General features: G+C 38.0%; 1 protein-coding gene and 1 long non-coding RNA gene across 4 annotated transcripts in view; one reads left to right on the top strand and one right to left on the bottom strand.

The window, feature by feature from the left end:
- The window catches only part of TRPC4 (transient receptor potential cation channel subfamily C member 4), a 159,003-nt gene that overhangs the window by 7,250 nt on the left and 134,288 nt on the right, over positions 1 to 17,465 (bottom strand). For all 3 annotated transcript variants that reach the window (XM_027116464.1, XM_027116463.1, XM_027116465.1), the window contains 3 exons: positions 15,646 to 15,959; positions 9,911 to 10,106; positions 6,085 to 6,279 (listed from right to left, as the gene is read on the bottom strand). In XM_027116464.1, the coding sequence (XP_026972265.1) occupies positions 6,085 to 6,279; positions 9,911 to 10,106; positions 15,646 to 15,959 (705 nt within the window). The remainder of the gene's footprint in view (positions 1 to 6,084; positions 6,280 to 9,910; positions 10,107 to 15,645; positions 15,960 to 17,465) is intronic.
- The window catches only part of LOC113625683 (uncharacterized), a 529,756-nt gene that overhangs the window by 469,561 nt on the left and 42,730 nt on the right, over positions 1 to 17,465 (top strand). The gene's annotated exons all lie outside the window — the stretch shown is intronic.

The raw sequence follows: 17,465 nt of genomic DNA, 5'->3' as shown, positions 1-17,465 counted from the left end.
GTTCATGTCCTTATGAGGTCTCTCCTCCAGTAGGAGCTCATCTTAACAAATCACATCTGCAAAGACCCTGTTTCCAAATAAGGTCATATTCTGAGGTGCTGGGGATTTTGAGTTCAAAGTATCTTTATGGGGGAGACACAATTCAATCCGTAATATATGCACTCTTTGCCATAAACAATGATCATTTTTGGCAACCGGTGACATCGTTAAATATTTATCATAGAGCTGCCACCAACAACACCTCTTTGTTGGGTAAAGATCAGCTGCACTTCGAAAGGATTTACTCTCATAAGGGAAAGCATTACATCTTATAACTCTCACTGGAAGTGACTAAGAACAGAATGGACCAATGTGTGTTTATAAAAGTAATATAATGACGGACAGTTCATTAAAAAATACCTAAGTGGGTAAGAGGTATTTAATTTTTTCAAGCCATTCACATGTTAAACTTCAATTGATAAGTGATCTGCAATGACTAGGGGTTCTCTGTTTTTACTAAACAGTAACGAACGAGGTAGAATTATAGCATGATAGGCCTGGGTTAGGAATAAGGACTTTCCTGTGGATGAGTTCATGTTTACAGCGTTACTGAGAAATTTGTGGAATTGCGTTTGGCAGCTTTTTCTGAAATAACTTGGGTTGATTTTCTGTTATGTTTAAGAAAAATGAGCCACGTGACTGATCAGGGACCTTCCTTCCCTAACTTGATGTCTAGGAAAAATATTTTGGAGGAAGATGTGCACTTTAAGATGGCAGTTTTCTCCACGAATTACATCGGAAGTCTGGCTCGGTTCTTTGGCAGGGTGGCTTTGAACGCAGGTGCCCAGGGCACACCTGCCCACCACATTAGCAGATCTCTCTCTTTGCAGGTTCCTCCTGCTTTGTTAGGACAAGACAATGGCAGTATTTGGATCACAGAACTAATGATAAAGGAAACGACCAACTAGTGAGAAGCCTTGCTGCCCAGAGGTAACCTCTCATTTCAATAGAAGTGTCAGGTTGCTTTAGAGCAGGAAGGGTTTTGCAGCTATGAAAGAAAGGGCTCTGGGGAATCCATGGTGACATTTTGTCACTCTTTATCTCTCATTTTCCCGGGGTCCAATATGCGGAATGTCAGGCTTACTCCATGTAGCTCGTTCCCTGCAGTCAATTGTCAGTGCCGTTTTCTCTCATTTCCACTCTGGTTTTGGTCTATCACTGATTTTAAGCCCATGAATTATGCCTTTTATTCTCTGCTTTGCTCAGTGAATCCTTGAAAGGGGGCAGCTTGCTGTGCTCTTCTTTTTAAAAAAACAAGTAAAAAGGCAAGGGGCCATTTCAGGATGTGATCCCTCTGTAAAGATTGTAGTTTGGCTCATTTATAGATGAATCTATACATATTGTTCTCTATAAACATACTTTCTAAGCATATAAAAATAAATGATATAAGAAGCTGAAGGTTGCCTTGTCAAAGCAAGTATTCAGGATCTCACTCTGGAAATAGCAAGAAGAAATTTGTTCCTCTAGATTCCCACTTAGGAAAGAAAATTTAATTGAAAGTTCCATCAGCAAATCTTACAGCAATAAATTAGGGATTGAGAGGTACCCATGGATGGACACAGTCATATCTGTAAGATTTGTTGGTAGGCCTATGAAAAGACACATTTTGATAATTATAAAACATGAAGTCTGAAAGGCAAGTACTCTTAGCATTTTTTCTTTAGTATTGATAGGTGATGTTAATCCATTCACTGCTCCTAGTTCTCTTGCAGTGACTTAACTGAATGTATTTCTGTGGCAACTGGTCAGGCATGAGTATCCCATCTGTGACCCCAGGGTTGAGTGATGCTAAGGGGCCCTAATAGAGATGGTGTTTCGTGTTCCCCTCACTGTGTGCTCCAGAGAAAACAAGAAAGTGGAAAACATAAAACTAGAGGTTAAAACCATTTTTTTATGATTTTGTTAAAAGACCTGGTAGTGTTTTGGTTCAGTATATTGCCCATTAACTTTAGCATTCTATTTGGAAACCTGGTCTATGGCATTAAAAATGATTCATATTAATTAAACACTGGCAGGATCTTATTGCATTAACATCTTTTTACTTTAAATTATCTAGACCTCTTGGACAACAAGTACAAACATTGGCTTTTAGTTTAAAAAGCTGAGCTAGATACCAATGCTTTTTTTTAACAGGAATTTCTAATTAAAGTTACAGGCTGGAAGTGCTTGTTAAAATGGAAATTCCTGATGATTGTAAGACACACTAAAGTTTGAGAACGACTGTTTTAATACTGAGAAGAGTATTTGCTGATAACATGTGTTTAAATTCTACAAGTAATATAAAAAACCAGAAGGCTATAAAATGTTGCTTATTTTATGATTGTACTTTCAATATGCTGCCTCTTTGGTGGGATTTTCATGATTTCGCAGAAACAAGGCATCTCTCCATCATGGGCTTGCTCCGGCAATAAAAATATTGTTCAATAAAGCATTTCTGCTTCATTTCTGCCTTCTCCCATAAAGCATTCCAAAGGAAAACTTAATTTACCTGGAATTCCCAGTCACCCATAAAAGGAAGTCCAAGGTTTAAAAAAAAAAAGTTAATGAGTTTTCAGAGCTAGTTGTATCAGTTATTATCCATAAATCACAAGATAAGATCACCAATGTTGGGCTCCCAGACTGTGGCCAATCAGTAACCCTGAGAGCACTGGCTTCAGCTTTGCAGGGAGGGATCAACAGGGTAACATTCAGGCAGGTGCTGGTGACAAGAGTATGTGAAGCACAAGTGGGAAGGTTTAGAGAAAATGCCCCCAAGAAGGTATAAACTCTACCTCCAGGTCAGCTTTAATTTTCTTCTTCACAAATGTGAAGCAAGTTGGAATGAGGCAGAAGGTCGGCCAGCCTGTTAAACAAACAAAGGCTTTGGGATACAGGAATCTAAGAGGCAGCGGAAAACAGTGGTGGAATCTGCAAAAGCTGTTGAGAAAAATCAGAAGGTGGACACACAACATGGAGGGTGTCGTGGCAAGGTCATCTGAGTTTTCAGGGAAACAAGAGAGGGCAATGAAACGCACATGGGATGGGGAAACAAAAGACCCGAGTTTTTTCCCAGCTCTGTCACCTAAAACACTGCACAAGGTAAACAAGCTCTTTTTTAAAGGAAATAGTTGAGCTAAATGATTTCTAAGGTCCCTTTGAAGTGTCATGGCATCTTCTAAGCCGTGCCTTCGTTATACAAAGTGACTGCCAGTGGTGCTTCAAAGTCACCTTTCAGTTAATGGATGTGTGTCTATCTCCTTGTCTTCATCTGCCTACATGATGAACTATCAGGTCGATTCACCAAATTGAAATGAATTCACAGCACTCACGTTTGGAATTATTTTCTCATTTAACTCCTCCATTAATATTACAAACTTCTTCTTAATTTACTTTTTATTTATCTTACATTTTTCTTTGCAAATAATACATACTATTTATTTCCATCTAAAACCTAAATGTATAAAACTCAAGTAAGGGTATGCATACCACAATATGTCCTTCTCATTCTGGAAATGCAGTCTAGGTACAAGGTAAATGTACAGCACTGAGTTTGATTAGATTGGTGCTTCACCCAAGCCTCCACTTGGCAGGGAAGAGGCAGGATTGAGAGTAGGAAGAGAATGGAGAAGAGAGAGGTGACTCACAATATTGATTTAGTTTGTCATAAATTCCCAAAGCATAAAAATATCCATTACCAAAGGTTAGTAAAATTTATATGGCTAGGGAAGAAGGAGTGATTTGAGGTCACAATTAATTGTGAATTACCTTTCTGTGCACCAGCTTGGATCAAAATATTCAAATTTAGAGACAGAGACATTAAAAAGAAACTTGTTTTTCTGACCAGGAATGTATAGAAAAGAAAGCTCTTTAAGTTATACCATTTACCCTTTGAATTACTGTTTTCATAGGAAAGCCCAAGTCAATGTTAAGCTCCTCTTTGCATGTAAGAAATGATGGTAATATACTCCTAAAAATATGTCAACAGTGGGAGGATTCTGGGGGACGGGAGAGAGAGTTGGAAGTCAAATTCTTAGAGTGGTCCTCCATTATTTTAGTGGCAGCACAGATGGCGCTCTTAAAATATTAGAGCAGGGCCCTATATTTTTTTTACAAGTTCCATGGCATCTTAAAACCCAAGATTCCTTCTGCTATTGCCTAAAATTAAAATATTAAAGACAAATTGCTTTTGCGTGTGGCTTTTATCTGGGTGCCCAGAAACTCTTTTTCAATTGAAATACTCCTATGAGAGAAAGCATAATAAGATAGTGCTAATAATTAATATCTCTTCAAGGATTGATAAAATAAATTTCTTATGAATTTAAGAATAAGATGAGAGAAAGGAGAAGTATATTGTGATATGGAAGGGAGTAAGCCAGAGTTCAGCATCTCTGCATCTTTTCCCGTTTATCTCAAGGAAAACATGAATTAATTCTCACACCGTTCTCATGGCCTCTTGCCTATAACTATACGGTAATGTTAAATATGTCATGTAACATGTATTATAGTAAGATGTTCTCATATCTGTGTCCCCCACGTTAAAAACAATACCCTCAAGGATGGAAACCATGCCTTCGTATATCTCCTCCCACCTCTAATTCCTAGCTCAGCTCCTGGCATGTGGAAAATGTACAGTAATTGCTTATTAAACCCAAATCATTATATTTATTTTATGAACATATTTTTTTAATAAATTGAACTTATTTTTTAAGAGGAAAATAAGACACTTGGAGTACAATAATTTTTCTGTAAGGTCAGTGATAAACTCTATAAATTAGTATGAGGATTGCAAGGTAAGGCTTCACCATAATCTGACTTCCATTTCTAAGATCGGATAGACACCCAATTTCCAAGTTCATGGAGTGACGGTTTCTAGGAAAGAATATAACTGCCTCTCCTAACCACACTGTTTGCTATACTCCCTTGCCAGTCAATTTCTCTTTAGAATTAGAATTGTTACAGAGATGACAGGACAATCAATGCCACTTTCAGGAGAGAAAGCCCCATCTGATGCTGATAACAGTGCCTGGTGGGCAATGAAATTAATGAAAAAGAAGAATCACTAAGGGCATAACTAACAGTCATAAACTAAGTTAAATAAAATTAAAAATAATTAATTTTAATTAAATAACTGATATTACCTGATTCTAATATAAAGGCATATTAGAATACTTCCAAAGCAATTTCTCTGAGAAGGTCCAAGTGACTAATGAATGTTAGGGTATTAATTTCTAAAACATGAGAACTTTGAAAATTAGGAAATTGAGTGAGAAAGAAATGAAGAATGACAGGTCAGTGGTTTGGCTGGAGCAAAGCCTTAAATCCATGCCTTTTCTGTTGGAGTTGTTTGAACTCTTGCTTTCCAATATGAAAGAAATGTCCCAGGGAAGTATAATCTTCCAGTATAACAGGGGCATGGCTCTGAACAGTCCTAATAGTTTTTACAAACACAACTTCTCGGCATTTAGTATAACTGGGAGTTAGAAGCAAAATGTTGAACAATTGAACATATTCTGAAATCACTGCACCTGAATATGGAACAGCATTTTCAAGTTATAATATTTGTTCAGTCACTGAATTGAGAAATTTTTATCAAGCATTCTCCGCTCTGTGCGGGGGCCTAGGTTAGGCGCTAAGAATGTGAGGTATCTGAAACAGATCCTTTCCCTTACAATCCAGAGACAGAAACAGACGATGAGTCAGTCATGCCACAGGTAACCTGAGGTTATAATTCTGAATAGAGCTAGAAATTAAGGTTCTAAGAGAGAATGTACTAGTTCTCCAAGCCTTGACTAGTGGGTTTGGAGAGGCGTATGTACAGTGTGGTTCCTGTTAAAATAACAGTGACCGCCCTCAGTGGAGGAAATGGGTTTGTGAAACCATAGTTAACCATGGTTAAGCAGGCAGTTTCTTAGACACAGTAGCTGTGCAATAAATGTGCACCGGATGCACCCAGTGAGAACAAAAAGAATAAAATGCAAATGTATTCAATAAGGAATACAAACATACTCAAGCACACATTTAAAAAAAAACCAAACAAACAGTAATACCAACATGCTGTGTCCTTACCCCTATTGTTCCAAAACTTTCTGGCTTTCTTCTCATCTTTTTCTTGCACAGGTGTGTCCATATCCATTTGATCAGGTACCAGAGAGACTTGGGGCTTGGGATGACATTGAAGGGAGTAGGCAGGGTACCTCCTTCTTCAAAATAACTCATCCAAAGCTTGGTCCGAGCAAATTTCCATTCTATATCTGCATGGTCCTGAACAGGAAAACACGACAAGTGCTGACAGGTTTCTTAATTAATAAGGTGAGATAAACCTCACAGAGAGCCTGTAACCTGACTCTGAGTGGCTCTTGGAACGTTAATTAAATTGCCTGTAAAAACAACACTGACTCCCAGAGATGGTCACCTAAATTCAGACAGTGGCTTAGCCTGGAAAGGAGTCACAACTCTCTTGTCAGTTTTCATCCTTCCCACTTGCAGGAAACAGACATTTACAATAAATCCATGTTAAAGAGACTGCAGAGATTAGTTATGACTTGAAGATGAATCTTCATTTACTGCACTGTAGGCTTACATTAGCTCAGTTTCATTAGATTCTGGCCACAAGCAGGGCTTTAGGTCTTACCAAAGGCCTTGAAACCCTGCCTAGGTAGGTGCCCATGGCTCATACTTCTGGCGTTTCCAGTAAAAGTCTTACTTGATATGTTTCCATTTGAATAAACCTTGTCCACCTTTAGGCAACAGGCATAAACTCAGAGAGAAGTTCCTCTAAGAAATGTACAATAGGGTATCTGACACAGCACTGAACCCTCACGTAACCTTGGCCAAATGGTACCAGGTGAGAGTATGGCTAGGGGTTGCCCACAAGCCTGAGGCATCCCCCTAATTATTTATTAATAATTCTGTGTTGTTTTAATCTCCTGGAAAAACTAAGGAACATTTGTGGCCATTAGATATGGGGCAGCCAGTCTCTTCTTAAATTAGCCACAAACCTTATTTAAGCAGAAAATCTGGGAAGTAGGAGGTGGTAGAAACCAGGCGTACATACAAATTCAAAATAGTTCATTTTAACCCATTAATATTATAAAAAAACTCGAGTTTTAGAGTAGGAGAAATCAGAGTATACTTCATTCTAATCTTCCTAAATTGCTGTGTGCTGATGAATGCATATGTTGTTTATACATTCTACTCTGAATAATCTGGATTTTAGTCTAGACGCTGGACAGCCCGTGCTTTCAACAGAAGTCACTGTATCTAGAAAATGCATGGTCTTCATTTTTGCTTAGCAAACGATCGATAGATGGACGTACAGAAGCTACAGCTTCCCCTTGTCTCTCCTCTCCCATTTCTACTTCCTTCCCTATCTTTCTTCCTAAACAAGCTTATAGATTCTGCATTAATGAAGGAAAGCAGATGTTGTTTGCTGCCGCCACGGACAATGGGACTGAGTAGAATTGGCTTCAGGTAATAAAAAGGCAGCCCCGCAGGTGAAGTGTTGGCCTGTGAGTAGCTTCTGCTCTTTCTCATTCTCAGGGAGTCACAAGTTGAGGATTATCCTGACCTCAGTATGTTCTCTTACTGCTGTCACAAAGCAGACTCTTCCTTTGGGATTCTGAAAGGGTCTATAACAACATCTACAGTGGTTAGAAAAAATGAAGGTGAAAAGTTCCCGGCTGGGGCTTCCCTGGTGGCGCAGTGGTTAAGAGTCTGCCTGCCGATGCAGGGGACACGGGTTCGTGCCCCGGTCCAGGAAGATCCCACATGCCGCGGAGCGGCTGGGCCCGTGAGCCATGGGCGCTGAGCCTGCGCGTCCGGAGCCTGTGCTCCGCAATGGGAGAGGCCACAGCAGTGAGAGGCCTGCGTACTGCAAAAACAAAAAAGGTTCCAGGCTGGTGATAACTATAATCACCTCTGCTACCCATCTTCTAACTCTTAGTTAATGTTTAAAGCTTAGCTTAGGTATTTCCTCTCTTAGGAGCCAGCCCCGACTCTCATCTATGTCAGTTGTCTCCTCTCCCCAGCCCATGTTACAGTCCTCTTTTCTGTGCTTTTATCACATTCTCCAATTCCTTTTCTCAATATTGAAATTATTTATTGAATTTTTGTCCATCCTATATTATTTTTTCTCGAGGGCAGGGACTTCGTTATTCTGGGTATCCCTAAAATCAAGCTTATGTCTGGCATATACTAGGTGCACAATAAATATTTGATCTATGAACAAAAGAGTGAGTGAGAAGAAGGCTTTGAACATGGTCTGCATGATCGCTTTTGCCTTTCAACTGTTACATTTTCTTCTTCTTTCATGCTTTATCCTAGAGCTCTGAATTAAGGGTAGCAGGACAAAAAGAGAGAGACCTCAGGGCAAATTTTGCTATTGTGGCACAGGTGAAAATCAAATACTTGGCATGTTCATGCTCCAAGGAGGCATCACATGCAGGATGTTGGGGGTACACCTGTCTCAGGTGCTCAGTGCCTGCTCTCCTCTCAAGTAGCTTTAGAGTTTGGGCTAAACAAGAATGGAAATTTGAAGATCGTTCTCATTTCTACAAGTCACCTAGAAAGACACACCCCACACAGGAGCAAAAAGAAAATATTACACGGTTCCTGACTAACGTTCTCTTCTTGAAGAAATTGATACATTTAATGTTTTATAGGATCCAAATTGTATATACAATTTCTCTGTATATAGCTTGATAATTAGAGGCTTTCTAATATTTTTGGAAGGGTGGTCTGGAAAATAGAATCCACATTTAGCAAATGTGTTGACTAGAGGAACACAGAACTTCTGAAACAAATATACCTATCTAAAAAGTTTAAGATTTGTGAGATGCTTAAGTGAAGTTCCACAAATTCAGATATTCACCCGCAACTCCTAGGACCTAAGTATATTTAGTGGGAATACTCTAGTCTTGGAATCAGTAAATAAAAATCATTTCTTCTTATGTTTCATGCAGCTTTTCATCTGTGACAGGTGTCTTGCGTCCATAAAGACAGTATAATTAAAATTAGGAGTGCCGCTTCTCAAAATAACAATAATAACACCCCAGAGGATTAGCAATAGATCCAAAGATGCAATATAATTGCAGTTATTTATGGAGTAAATGGGCAGCCTGTAATTATTCTTATAAAAAGCTACTTGTCTAAAGTATACATAAGAAAGACTTAAGAAATATATTTCATTCCAGTATGGGTTTGCTTTGTCACTATTGCTAATGGCCATAGACACAGATCACTAGTAAGCAAGTTGAAGGGGATAAAGGACTTCACCGTTCTTGTTCATTGCCATATTTCTAGTTCTTAGGACAGTACCTGGCAACAGAGTAAGTGCTTAATAAGAATTTATTGAACGAATGAATAAATAAGCTAAGTTGTTTGGGTTCTAGAGTTTCAAATAAACACATATGGTACTGTACATTCTGCTACAGCATTCAGGGTTACTCCTCTCTGACTTTTTTCTGGGCTTTAAGAAACTGAAAATCCTGTGCTTTTTCACTGTGACTCCTCTCTGGGCTAGCTCTTGTATCTTGCCAAGCTAGCATGAGTTTGCTTATATCAAGATTGTAGATTAGATGGTCAGAGACAATGTAAAACCCAAAGGGCACTGCATAGAGATGAGTTGCCTGTTCATAATCCATACCTCACCTACTGTCTGACATAGCCAATGACTGCCTGGTAGGATAGATTTAGTATAATCATCTGTAATATGAAAAAACTAAAATAGTATGTAGCCAAGTAGGGTAATAGTGCTTAGAAATACCAAATTAACCATTTATATTATAATTCTGATTCGTCTCATCAATAGCAATTATAGATTGTATTTCCTATGGTAATAGGATGGAGTATAGCTAGGAACGACACATTCTAGGGGGGAAGTTATTCAACTTACAGCAATAAGTTGGTAAGAATTATTCATCATAGCTATTAACATGTTAAGTAGGACAACCAGAGAGATGATGTTGTATGTCCCAAACATGGTGGCACCAACAAACTCGGTGAATTCATGCTGCGCTTTGACATTGGTCACATATAAGTTGATGAGCCCAAATATTGACCAAAACAGGGACTGGAGTGTCTCAAATAACCTAGAATAAAGATAAAATGACATTAATGGCTACATTAATAGAACCATTATACAATAAGATAGAATGATAGAACATGATTACTATGAGGTTATAGTTGATTAATTTAAAAATAAACTTAATTAAAAAAATTAAAGAAAATTGTTTCCTTATACTAGCACAAATGTGTACTTAATTTTCTCAAGAGCTTTGAAAACTATTTAGTTTCCTGGCCAGCGATGACAAATCGGACCCACAGCATGTTTTCGTATAGTCATTGAGTTAAGAATGGTTTTTACGTTTTCAAAGGGTCGGAAAAATAAATCAAAAGAAGAGTGATATTTTGTGACATGTGAAAATTATATAAATTCATATTTCAATGCACATAAAGTTTTATTGAAATACAACCATGCCAATTCATTTATACACTGTCTATGGTTTCTTTTGTGTTACAATGGCAGCAGTGAGTAGTTGCAACACAGAACATATGGCCCACAAAGCCTAAAATATTTACTACCTGTCCTTTTCATAACAAGTTTGCAAACCTGTGTCCCAGGGCACTGAGTGACAGTTAATAAATAATAAATCTGCAGGCTTAGTCTTTAAAAAATGTAAGTTCTTTTACCTGATTTTCCTTTTTGATTATAGAAGGATTAAAAATAATGTTATCTTTATGGATTTCCACATTTACAATTAAAATTGCACAGAGTGAATCCTGTATGATGACAAAATGTCTCAGAATGCTCAGATAATAAGATTTGCTATTTTTTATATATCAGGGAACATTTTCTTCATTACTTAACTTACTCCAAAAATGGAATAAGATGAAGAGTGTCTGAACCCAAATGAATTGTTTCAGTAGGACCATTATAACACCTTAATGTAGTAAAAAGACAATGGAACTCTTATATTCTTTGAGAAATGGTTTAAAAAATACTGTATTTAAATTATGTTGTGAAAACAAAAGCAAAAAGTATCTTATACGTGGCATGATGACTAAGGAGGTGGGATTTCAGTGGTCAAGTGCCCCAAGGAGAGCAAATTCATATGAGGCCAGTGGACAGTGGTATGACCTGATGTGAAAAGATGAGCTTAAACTATCAGATTTCCTCTCTGTGAAAGTTTACCTTAGAAATATCAAGAGAATGAGGTAGTTGTTAAAAAATACTGAAATGACAGGAGTTATGATGTAGAATTAGGATCACTGGAATTACGAGAAGCCAAAGGTTTGAGACAGCACAAGCTAAGAAACGGAGAATTGAGAATAAATAAGCCAGATAATAAGTAAACCTTGAAGAGAATACACGTGGAGTAGCAAAGTCACGTTAATATCGGTTCTCAGAGGAAAAAAGTCCCATGGTCCAGCTCTACATCAACTGCTGCTCTTTTCGAAGCCAGGTCTTGCTCTAGGCTCTGTCCTTGCTAAGATCAACCCTTGCTCAGAGAATCAAAGGGCTGGATTCTTGTACCAAACTCCTGTTACTTGAAGCAATCCATGAATTTCTACTTTTAAAAATGAGCTTATTCCCCAGTTAAATACTTACAACTAGAGACAGAGAACAGGTAAAAAGGTCATGTATTTCACAGTTGTGTTTTCCTCTATCCTTTGAGATGAAATCGATGAGGAAACATAAGTTAATACAAGAGATCTGACTGTTTTATTCTGAGTTTATAAGGAATTAAGAATATTAAAACAAAGTACGACTTCAGCTGGCCAGTTTCAATTATCAGAAATACAGTTCCAATCAACATAAAAGGCATTTTCTTAATGAGAAAATATCTATCACAAGGTCCATGCCTCTGTATTCATAAGAGAGCCCCTTACCCAGAGACTATTGGTTTAAAATTCTATGCAGAATAATTTCAGTGATTAAATATTTGGTTTCTTTTAGTAACATGTAGTTCTTCCCATGTCAAAGAGAAAACAACCTGGAAGCATTAAAGGGGCAGGAAGAAGTGTCCACTTGCTGGTGGGAAAATGCACAGAGAGACATACAAGACAGATCACAGTCTGTTCCCACTGGGAGCTCACAGTCAGGAAGGGATCAGGAAGGCATCTTGGAAAAGGTACATCTGAGATAAGTTTTGGGACACAAAATCGAACTTTTCCAAGTGAGAGGGCAGAACAAGAGCATTCTGGGATGAGAGAAGAATAGGACATATTTAGGGATTGATAACCTATTAGAAAATGTTGAAGAATAAAGTGTTATTGAGGAATGGAGAAAGATGAAGCTAAAAAAGCAAGCAAGGGGCAGATCATTGAAGGACCTGGTATGTCAAGCTAAGAAATTTGACTGTATCCAATAAGGAACGAGAAACCATTTAGGTATTTTAAATAGAGGAGTGTCAAGATTTTGGCTTAGAAAGATCATTCAGGCAACAGGATGGAAGACATATCAAGGAAGGCAGGGACCAGGGGCAGAGGGCCTTAGATTTAGGCAGGGTCAGCGAGCAAGGGAGGATGGCCCCGAGACAATAAAGAGCCGTAGTAGACATTTATTGACCGACTGCACGTGGAGGGGGTGGCGGGAAAGAGGGATCTCGTATAAAACACAAGTTTTTGATTTAAGTATCTGAATGGGTTGTGGCAGCATTGACTAAGAAAGGGATTGGAGGAGGAGGAATTTAAAAAGTTGTGAAAGAGACTCTGATGAGTTTTCTCTGATTGGGTTTAAATGTTTAGGAGATTTGCATGGAGAGGCATTCGAAAGACAGTTGGACTTACAGATCTTGGGGACAGAGGCCGATGCTAGTGATATAAATTGAATATAGGGGTCATCTCTTAGACATCTTGGATAGGGCCAAATCCATCAGATGAGTTTTCACAGAGATATTGGAACAGGGTCAGAGGATAGTTACTAAGGCAGATCACTATTTAAAAGCAATCACTGAAGTATAATTATTAGAGAACCATGAGAAAGATTAGAAAAGTAAGAGATAAAGTATTAAAACATAGTAATATTAAAAGTAAAGGAGGGCAAGATTTTAAAAATGAAGGTGTTAAACAGGGTCAAATTATACAGTTTAAATAGGATACAAAGAGATAAATGTCCATTGATAGTAGTGATATGGAGCCTCCAGCTATTTCTAGAGCAACAACAAGGTTATCTTGTTTAGGCTTCTTTTCAGGGTTGCTTGGATGAGAGGAAGGAGAGAGGCAGGAGTAGCAGCCAATGAGAAACAGAGTTCAGAGTTTCCGCATACATTTGTGCCCAGACTGGAAGGAGTTATAGGGAGGAGCCATGTGAATACAGGTAAGGAAACACTAGATACTACTACTAATAAAAAGAAGTGCAGTGGATAACATTTTTTATCACACTATATGGCAAGCACTGTATTAGGTACTTTACATTAATTTTTTTTTAATTTCCATAGGGAAGACATGAGATGGGGTAATAAAAAGAAAAGGTTGAAATTTGTGGAAGTTACAGAGTTATGAAAAGAAGAAGATATAGTTATAACTGCAAGCAACAAGTCGTACTAGCAGTTACTCTTTGTGAGTAACTTTGAACAAAAATAATTTGTTGCTTGCAGGTTTACATTCCATTATCTGGAAGAGAATTCAAGTAGAACACCTGGTTTATTTGCACTGAATGATTTGGACCCATAATATTGGAGTGATATGCAGTTATCTGTTGCTTTTCATGGTAATAGAGAAAACCATTGGTAAGGATACACTAAAAGAATACATAATCCAAGCAATTCAACGTGTTTGCTTTTAGAATAAAATTTATATTAAATATTTTGCATCAGATTCTCTAGCCATATTCTTTTGAGACAGATGTTAAAATTAGCTCACAATATGTCAGCATTTACCACAAAACCAGTAACAGGACAAGGGGATTCCTGAGAATCTCACGCATCATAAATTAGGATGGGGTTAGATAGAACCTTGTTAACTACAGATGAATCATATGTCTGAGAAGGGGTTGGGGCTTGGAACCTGAGCTGTTCCCTGAATTAAAGAAGACCTGAGGAGGGAACTCAGTTTTAGGGGCCCTGTGGAAGTTCTCTGGAAGACAAAGCATGATCAGAAGGGTGTGACCACAAATGTCAACAGGGCGGTCTTGGCAAGTAGTTGCCCAGGGCACATAGTACAAAGTAACGAGGGAGTTGTGAAAGATGGAGCATGCCACGTGGCTGTCCATCAGAAATCCAGGAGGCCAGTCAGCAGACAGGCACCATCCAGGAACTTTGTTAGAGGCAGAATTTGAGTCTAAGAAGGGGGAGGTTGGTGGGATCTACTACTGTGCATCCCTAGTCCCCGTTGCCAGGAGCAAATTGCCAAGTCAAGGATCACGAGCGAGTGGGGAAAGGCAAGTTCTGATATCAAAACTGAGACACGATCCAAGGCTATTCCTCACCAGGCTATTGCTGCAAGGGATTTCACTGAATCCCTCCTGAACTGGGTGAGAAAAGAGCATGAGGAAGATGACAAGCCTGGGTGAACTGGTTGGGCTGGAGAACTGCTCAAGTCCAGGAGAATGAAGGGGCTGGAGCAAGGGATAAAGTGGCCAGGAGAAGCTGGGATGACTTTTTGTTTTCTTTATGATTCACGGTTTGTATCAAATCGATTTCTGAATGGATTTGAGGCAGCTAAGGTTCCGATGAAAACTTACGTGCAAATAATCAGATGTTAAAGAAGTTAAATGGGGTTTTAAATACTGGGATCAAAGGGAAAACAGATACAGAATTGAGCCAACAAGATTATTTTAACCAAAAGTGATTTAGTTTACAGGACGTTATTGATTTCCTCCCTCTGGAGGAACAACTGTACTCTCTCAGATTTCATAAAGTTCTAGAAGGGCTGATGAATGGCCAGCTGACTTTCAGAGTCATCTACAGAATCACTATGTGTTCACATGTGGTTACTGTGGAGAGGAAAATCACCTCACTTCTTAATTCACCTGCCAATTCACTGTTTATCATAGTGGGAAGGAAATGGACACAGGCAAGTAGAGGGGTTTTCTATCAGAACTGTGTGAGCATGAAACACCGTGGCCATGAACCTGGGCTGTCGGCATGCCCGACTGTGAGAATTACCAGAGCTTGACACCGAACAAGACCTGATCCTCCTCAGCTGTAAGGGCACAGAGGGTTATATGTGCATCATAATCATGGCTTAGGTTAGCCTGAGGTCTCTATTTTGGACTATTTCTCCATGCTTAGATTTTTGCATAGGGAAGCCGAGAATAAAAGAGACATGTGAAGGAACTTTAGTATCTGGAAAACACCTAAGCAAAGATTGAAAAGCATTTGGATTTTCTTCCATGATTGGTTTTCCATATATTCTATCTCTTACTGTGCTTGTAAGCTATCACTAGGCACAAATTTCTTTCTATTCCACATTTTAAAACAGTATACATAAACTGTCTTTTATAGGAGGTCATTTAAAAAGAAAAGACCATTTTACTAAAACTTAAAATAAATGTACTGTATATTTCTGTTTTCCACACTAAGCACAATTTTTCTTTGCAACCACTTGTCGCAGTTCAAATTCAAAGTGTAATACCCTCTATATTCTGCCCAACGTTCCCAATAGAAAAAAAAGTCTGAGACTTACGTTGAAAATGCATTATTCTGCTTTTCACATCGTATGCCTTTGCAGCTTAACCCTTTCGTTTCTTCGTAATAGAAGTACAATTGATTTAGGCCGTTGGCAAATGCTAGCAACACAAGGCAGTAGATGAATAGAAACTTCAAAATGTCCAGGAGCATTCTTCCCAGAGATATTTGCAGAGGCCCCAGGTGAGAATTTGCAGTAAACAGTGAGATCAGTCGCAGGGAACTGAATATATTTGCAATAGCAAATAAAGCTTCAGCCACCAGCGTGGGATGCCACATGTCCCAAGACTCTCGTGGATTAAGAGCACTGTACTGGAGAGAAGAGAGACAAAGGGGAATAAAATATGAAACAAACACATACATATAAATATGTCAGTCTCGGGACAGGATGATTTTTCAGACAGCTTTGGCACCACGGCAGCCTACTGGCAGGAAGCTGATGTTCTCCATGATGGTGGCAGCAATTCTAATCTACAGAAAAATAAGAATTTCCTAAAGGAATTTATAATTGTTGAGCTTCAATCAAAGTGACCTCCCGGATCTGTCCTTGTCATTTGTAGTATTTGCTAACCTGTGAATTACATCTGTCCTTGATCTTTCCAATGGGACTTTTAAAAAAGAAAAGGAAAATGTTACATAGGAAAAGATAGACTGTTTTATCTTGGGAAAAAATGGTGATTTCATAATTAGAACAAAGAAAACTACATTTTAAAGGAAAACTGCTACATTTTGAACAAAATCAATGGCTTTGCTTACTATGTTTGACACACTTGCCTATTCTAGAGGAATGCATGCTGGATACAAATTACATATAAATGAATGGAAGTAGTGGTCTGTTGCCTTGGATATAGTAATGACTAACGTGGGTATGACAATTAATATTTTGTATCTGTTATATCCTAAATGTACATAAAACCTAAACTGGAAATCATCCTAGCAGTCAATGAATTGCTAATTTTTAATATTTCATGTGTAGAAAGTGTGATATTTGTCTGAACATTCCCTAATTAGATAAAATATGTGATTTGAGAAAAATATTTGCTACATTAAACTTTGACCAGCAATTATTTTAAAAGTATGATTTAATTAAAATGTCAGCTTTGAACTATCTTGATACTGGGCTATATAAAGAGCACAGTGAAATTTATCCCTTGTAGTCTTGAGGTAAATCTGTACCCCTACAAGAAAAAAGGTCAAATACACTCTTTGAAATATTACATTGTGAACATCTATTATTACACCTGTATAAGAACTGAACAAGTTAAATTCTCTTCTTCATATACATCACTAAAAATACATCTAGACAATTGCACTTTTTTCCTAATGATCATGTAGGGAAAAGAAATTTACTTCTGTATGAGTCTCTCAGAATATTTCCATTCTTTTTATATTGCATTTTATACCAAAGACCTTTACAAATGTTAATTAATTCTCTTGAAGCTAATAGATGGTATTTTTAAAATCTTCTTGGGGAGAAAATACATCACAAGCTCTTGATTTTGTTCAACACTCAGACTCCTGCTTGAGTGACAATCTAAAACAATCAAGTTTGAACTAGAAGGAAATTATTTTCTATTTTTGAATCCTCATAACCGTTCTTGAACATTCCCATGCGTAGCTTCAGCATAAAATAGCTAATGATTGAAGATACAGGAAAAATTTTTAATTTAAGATTTTTATTCATTATAATGAGTATCGGAGTGACAGGTTGTGGTATCAAACACCACCTAAATCTCTCCACTCCCCTCCCCCGGTATATTATGCCACCTTTTCCTTCAAAGATTACGATAACATTCACCTTCCTTTTTTCACTTCTCT

The sequence above is a fragment of the Aethalodelphis obliquidens genome, unplaced genomic scaffold (assembly GCF_003676395.1).
Source record: "Aethalodelphis obliquidens isolate GAN/ISIS:26980383/991018 unplaced genomic scaffold, ASM367639v1 scaffold16, whole genome shotgun sequence".
In the NCBI taxonomy this organism is placed as follows: Eukaryota; Metazoa; Chordata; class Mammalia; order Artiodactyla; family Delphinidae; genus Aethalodelphis; species Aethalodelphis obliquidens.
Note: the sequence above shows the minus strand (reverse complement) of the source record. Positions and strands in the feature narration are given on the sequence as shown.